The 5,812-nt window shown below is 38.9% G+C and overlaps 1 protein-coding gene across 1 annotated transcript in view; it reads right to left on the bottom strand.

Annotated features, from left to right (window-relative positions):
* The window catches only part of LOC119837681 (serine/arginine repetitive matrix protein 1), a 57,283-nt gene that overhangs the window by 3,340 nt on the left and 48,131 nt on the right, over positions 1 to 5,812 (bottom strand). Inside the window, exons 8-13 of the mRNA XM_038363412.1 lie at positions 5,682 to 5,810; positions 5,243 to 5,373; positions 4,828 to 5,036; positions 4,414 to 4,539; positions 2,500 to 2,673; positions 921 to 1,121 (exon numbers count right to left, since the gene is read on the bottom strand). Of these exons, the coding sequence (XP_038219340.1) occupies positions 921 to 1,121; positions 2,500 to 2,673; positions 4,414 to 4,539; positions 4,828 to 5,036; positions 5,243 to 5,373; positions 5,682 to 5,810 (970 nt within the window). The remainder of the gene's footprint in view (positions 1 to 920; positions 1,122 to 2,499; positions 2,674 to 4,413; positions 4,540 to 4,827; positions 5,037 to 5,242; positions 5,374 to 5,681; positions 5,811 to 5,812) is intronic.

Genomic DNA, 5,812 nt, shown 5'->3' with positions numbered 1-5,812 from the left:
TGATCAAATTTTTTCTATTCTTTCAAAATTTCTAATTTATAAAGCATTTCAATGCTATAAAACTAAAAATTAAATACTAAAGTTCTTAGTTATAAAACACGATAGTCGATGAGATAATGAAATAATATTTGTACTATCTGTTTTAGTGTTGCTATAGTTATTATTATTAAATTATTTGTTTATGTGGTGCAACATTTTGTGTGGACATGAATAACAAATAAAGTATGATAGTCAAACATAATCACAAAATGTAAATGAGAACTAAACGAATGAACAAATTTTAATGAGTGTTTTAATTAAATTTTTTCACAGTTTGTTCCTTTTTCAAAATGCACATGATTTTATAGTGTATTGGTGTCAGTGTTGCAAGCCTCTATGTCTTTACGTGGGGTTGCTATACACACGTCAAACTTATGCCGGTATGATGTTACCATGTATGTCTAACTCAACATGGAGTGGATATGACAGTGTGATGGCTTTCCGCATTAAAAATTTATCACCCAATCGATGAAAGCTAAAATATCGATAACTATCTAATATTCATTATTTGTCAATATCGTAATACAAAAAAGGGTGACGAATTTTTCGAACAACTCCCTCAATTCAAGTGTTATCAATAGAATAAGACTTAAAATTTAAATGCCGTCTATCTACTAAGAGTGTCTTTTTCATGGAGTTCCACCGTCCAACGGGCCACCGATATTTAATTAAGTGAAAGTGCTTTACATATCTCATAGTGTTTGTGCATCCTTCACCGTGAATAAGACGCTCTCGAAGCCACATACATTACAGTTCCAACGTATCCCGAGTGTTACCTACCATAGAGATCGCATTACAAAATTTCAAATTCAAATTTCGAACAATAGAATCCGACTAACTCAGTTTGAATGTGACAGTCAGCTTGCTGAAAAGGGACTCACCGCTTTTGACGTTCTGCGTGACGGTGAACGTCTTGCCGGTGTCGAGCGGCACGGTCCAGTTGACGGGGTCCGGCGAGCGCATGTTCATTTGCTCGGGCGACTTGACGCGCGTCGGCTCGGGCGGCGACTTCACCACGGGCGAGTCGTCGAAGAAGTGGTCCTTCGCGACGGACGCGCTGCGGTGCGACGGTATCTCGTCGTCTGCGATTTCAAATTTGGAGCGTTGTTGTTAGCGGCCTGCTTTTTAGACCTTCGTTATTTTATAAAAGTTTAAAAAAATCTGTACATGCACCCTATACAGTTACGAACGACCAGCGATTAGAATTAGAACGATATAGAATTTGGGTCGTGGCTACTTGGGCAGGTGACATTTGTTCCTATAGCGTCTCTGTACGGGATTAAAATAACAATTAACGAAATATATTTATCAAGGTGACCTTGAATGAATAAATGTATTGTTCTATTTTAGAGTTTTCTTGAAAAAAAAAGGATGTTATAGAAAGACGTGTAAGAAGTACACACCTATTTCAAATACATGTCCAAAAACAATACAACATCGACATTCAATTACATGAAAATACAGCTACTGTAATAGGCTTTAGTGTCTCGTCATAATATTTTCCTATCGTATTTATAAAATCACAATACTGGAAGAATTAGTTTTCCAAAAACACAGCACTAAAACTCAAAACACTACACACTTACTAAACATTTATTTTTAATCATGCAAGAGGCAGAAAGAGACAGAGTGAGTAGAAAGAAGATTTCACTAACGATCTAAGAGGCATGTATTTACCCATTCATAAAACAATGACAAATTAGAATAAAAAACACACTTAAAATATACTTTCAGCTCTTCACTAAATTACGATTGTTATAAAGGACCTAGGGATGTGAACCATTACCATTTATGATATCGATATTATTCGTGTAATTTACATCCACTTTTTCTGTGATTTAGGTGCATGTGTCACACAACTCCACGTTGAAGCCAATCAAGGCCGGTGCAGCCAATGCGAGTGACTATGTTGCGTAGACGCACTGACAAACAAAATCATTTGCTAAGCCACACCACAAAAGCCAATTTTATTGCAATTTTGTTAATGCTAAGGAAGCTTTCGCCACCACACCATATAATTTGTATTATAAACGTTAAAACACCTATTTCTTCATCAGAAAATAATTTAAATTGACAAGGAATTACTGTTTATAATATAAGAATAAAATGTACATAAATATGTATGTTCATAAATTAACTCAAGGGATGCGTTTAGCAACTTATTATCTTACATTAGCGAATGTTATGTGGATAATTTCTTATATCAAAAATTGTCTGATATGGCGTTATATACCATCGATATTTATCAAATACCCGCTAAACAATATGAATTGGAAGATTTTATTGGATTATAAATACGTTATTAACAACTGTGCAATCATATTTTTTTTATTAAGCCAGAGAATTTTATCATCAATTTCGTGTGGTGGCGAGAAAAAGCCAAATTAGTGTATGAACCCTTCGCCAAATAACAACACAGAGCGTCGACGCAACGCCACTGCCTTGCGAGACCTTACGCACCAATTTTTATGCCCACTTTGGACGTGCTGCGGCTGCGTTTGCCCCGCTCTATCGTGCCATTCACTTCAACTGCCCCATTTGCCCCTGGCCCAGTTTTTGGAGGCGCGGACGGTGACCTCCCCCCCCTTGATGAGGACCTAACCCTATTACTACTGCCCCTACTTAACGGCAAACCTACAGAAGAAATAGCACACTAGAATTTCTACAGTATAACGACTTAGGTAGGGTTTCAGGCAACAGGCAGGAAGTTATAACTTAATTACATGGAAATTAGTATCACATTTTATCAGGTCACGTTGGAGCGCATTAAACCAATAAAATTTTCATTTAGCATCTGTTAATTGTCGATTTTCAACCATCTACCAACCCCACTTTACCAGCGTGGTAGATTATGGCCTGAACCCTCATAGGAGGCCTGTGTGCCAGCAGGGGGAACATAAATACTATTGATTTGTTAATTTTCGTAATATAATTCCTGAGTTTCCACATGAACGTAATTTAAGACAGCTTTTTTATTCCGATTACACGAGCATAGCAGGGCATAAAGCTAGTATTATAAACAGAATGGATTATATTATATGTCTTTTGGTTCGTAATTTCATATGTTTATTATTCGATAGTCCAAAACTAACGATTCAGTATTTTAATACAAAATAATAAAGAGTTCCATTTCTTTAATAATGAAGACCTGGTTTAATACAGGTCAAAATTTATTTTACGTTCCGTTTAAAGAATCGTTTATTATAAACGCGAAAGTTTGTAAGTATAGATTAATGGATGCATGAATGTTGGTGACTTTTTCACGACAAAACACAAATTTGGCATCGAGCTAGATTATAGTCCGGATTAGCACATCTGGTACTTTTTACCACGCGGGTGACGCCGCGGGTTACAGATAGTAAAACATACATATAAAATGGCAAACACGATGCATAACAAACACTCCGCACTACCGTCAGCGCTGATCTCTTCCAGGCTTATCTTGTATTTATAGGATTAATGATATGAAAAAATTGAGGTCACTAGTTACTCGCGCAATCGGAATGTTAAAATACGTTTTAATAACTCGTGTAATTGTTTAATCTATTGTTAAACGTGCTCCAGCGTGATCGCACTCAATAATTATAACAATGTTAATAACATTTAAGATACGGAGCAATAAATTATTTCTAGATTATATTAGATCTAGCCGTATGAAGTTTCTACAGTCATGTAGCTTTTAATTACGAAAGAAAACTGATTTGAATTTATAAATTACACTTCGTAATTATTGTTTTTAAATATATCATAATTATAACACAATATAATATGCATAAAAGTTACTGTTTTTTTTTATTTAAAATAATATATTGTATTCATGTACTCTTTCATGGTCAATGCTTTTTCTGTCGAGTTTTTTGACCAACTGGCTTGGTCATGGCCGCTTTGCTGTTTGCAGCGTCGCGGTCGCCACTTTATTACATTAATACATTAATTACATTCTTATTGATCACCAGAGAAAGCACAGTATTAGGGCGAATCATAATTTTGTTCAGCACACACGAATAATTTATATAAGTTAAAGACAGGTTGAATTCAATGATGGCATATATTTTCAGCAGAATGACCATGACCACGTTCACTGTAACGTATTGATGACGTCGAAATTAATAAGTACAATAAGGAATAACAACATTCCTAAACTATCTAAATAATTTTGTTTAATATGTCTAAATAAGAGATATTATATTCAAAATTCATTTCTATTCGTGTATTATTTAGAAATCCACCAAAATCTTGCACATATAATTATTAAAACAGCTGTTTTCGTATCCTTATTACTCGCGCCCCCCTGTTCACGTAATCCCTTATTATTTAAAACTTGCGAATACATTCTACACACAACGACCATTGACCAGCGTACACAGAACTCACCCGTGGGCTTGGCTGGTCGCGGGTGCGGCTCGTGGCCGTTGGGCGGGTGGCGCGCGGGCGCGGGTGCGGGGTCGGCAGAGCGCGGCCGCCGCCGAGGCGAGCGGAATGCGCCTTCAGTTTTCGCGCCTTTACACATGACATGCATACATTACAATCAATCAAGGAAAACTCTTATATAAGTTATGTCAAAATGGTCGCCACATCAGCTTTTTGTAAGGGTGGCTTTTAGTTATGGTCGGATCGGATCTTTAGCAGAGTATAGTACAAAATAGTATATAAAAATCAATTTTTAGCCGAAAGGGGATCGAGGATTCGTTTGTTTTTCGTGGGTGTAGCACTTTTATGATTATTTTTATTATTCTGTAAAATAATTGTAAATTGTATGTTACATATGTGACATAATGTGGCTCATACCTTCTTGAGCAGCTCCCTCATCGAAGCTGTGGCCTTGCAGCTTCTTCCTCTGCTTCTGAGGCGAGGTCTTGTGTGGAGACCGCTCCAGGGCCTTGGTCTCTTGCAGCTTGGCGTGGATGGACTGGTGCGGCGCCGAGCGGAACGACCTGAACTTCTTCGGGGAATGACTCTTCGACTCCTTCCCATCTTTTTCGTCACGAGGCAGCGCCCTGAAGATTTGAATATAATTTTTAATCTCATATCAATAAAGCTTAATTTGCTTCAGGGTGTTCAGTTCAATCCAAGCCATCTATTCGCATGAGCTATTGGCCGGGATGTGGGTCGAAAGGAGCAAACAAAATGCTCCAAAATTGTTAAAGGTGATAAGCTTGGTCCTTCGAGCCGGCTAGTGCGTATAATCTAGTGCATCACTTACTTGTGATTGGTGGAAGCGAGTGACAGAGCCGACAGCGAGGATCGGCGCGACACTTGGTACCAGAGCTCGATTTGCTTATTGTAAAGCTGAGTGATGTGGTCCGGAGCCAGCTCTGTTCCCCAGCCGCGGTACTGTCGAACAATGGCATCGGTATGAAGCGATGGCATCACACCGCGTCACAAATGGCCTACATTTGATCGGCGGTAGAATAATGAAGTGATCATTTTTAGTGATTTAAGTTTTTCCTAACGTACTGCCCAATATCTTATATAGTTGTGTTTAGGCTGTTGTGGTTCGACGTTTGTGGTGGACCGTTTTATGACAAATAGTCACAGAGGAGATTGCGGAGTATGTTTGAATATCCTATCATATTCGAGAGCAAACCTATCCTGATCGAGTGTAGTGTGGATGAAGAAGGGTAAGTGAAGTGAGCGCAGACCTTGTATTCGCCGGCGCGCTTGCGCAGGTCGAGCACCTCGCGGTACCACGAGTCGCCCTGCGCGAGGCCGAGCGGCTGCAGGCCGGCGGCGCGCAGCGTGCTGGCGGTGTCCTCGCCCGCCCCGCCCGCGC

The sequence above is a fragment of the Zerene cesonia genome, chromosome 28, assembly GCF_012273895.1.
Source record: "Zerene cesonia ecotype Mississippi chromosome 28, Zerene_cesonia_1.1, whole genome shotgun sequence".
Lineage (NCBI taxonomy): Eukaryota > Metazoa > Arthropoda > Insecta > Lepidoptera > Pieridae > Zerene > Zerene cesonia.
This window is presented reverse-complemented; position numbering and strand designations above follow the sequence as displayed.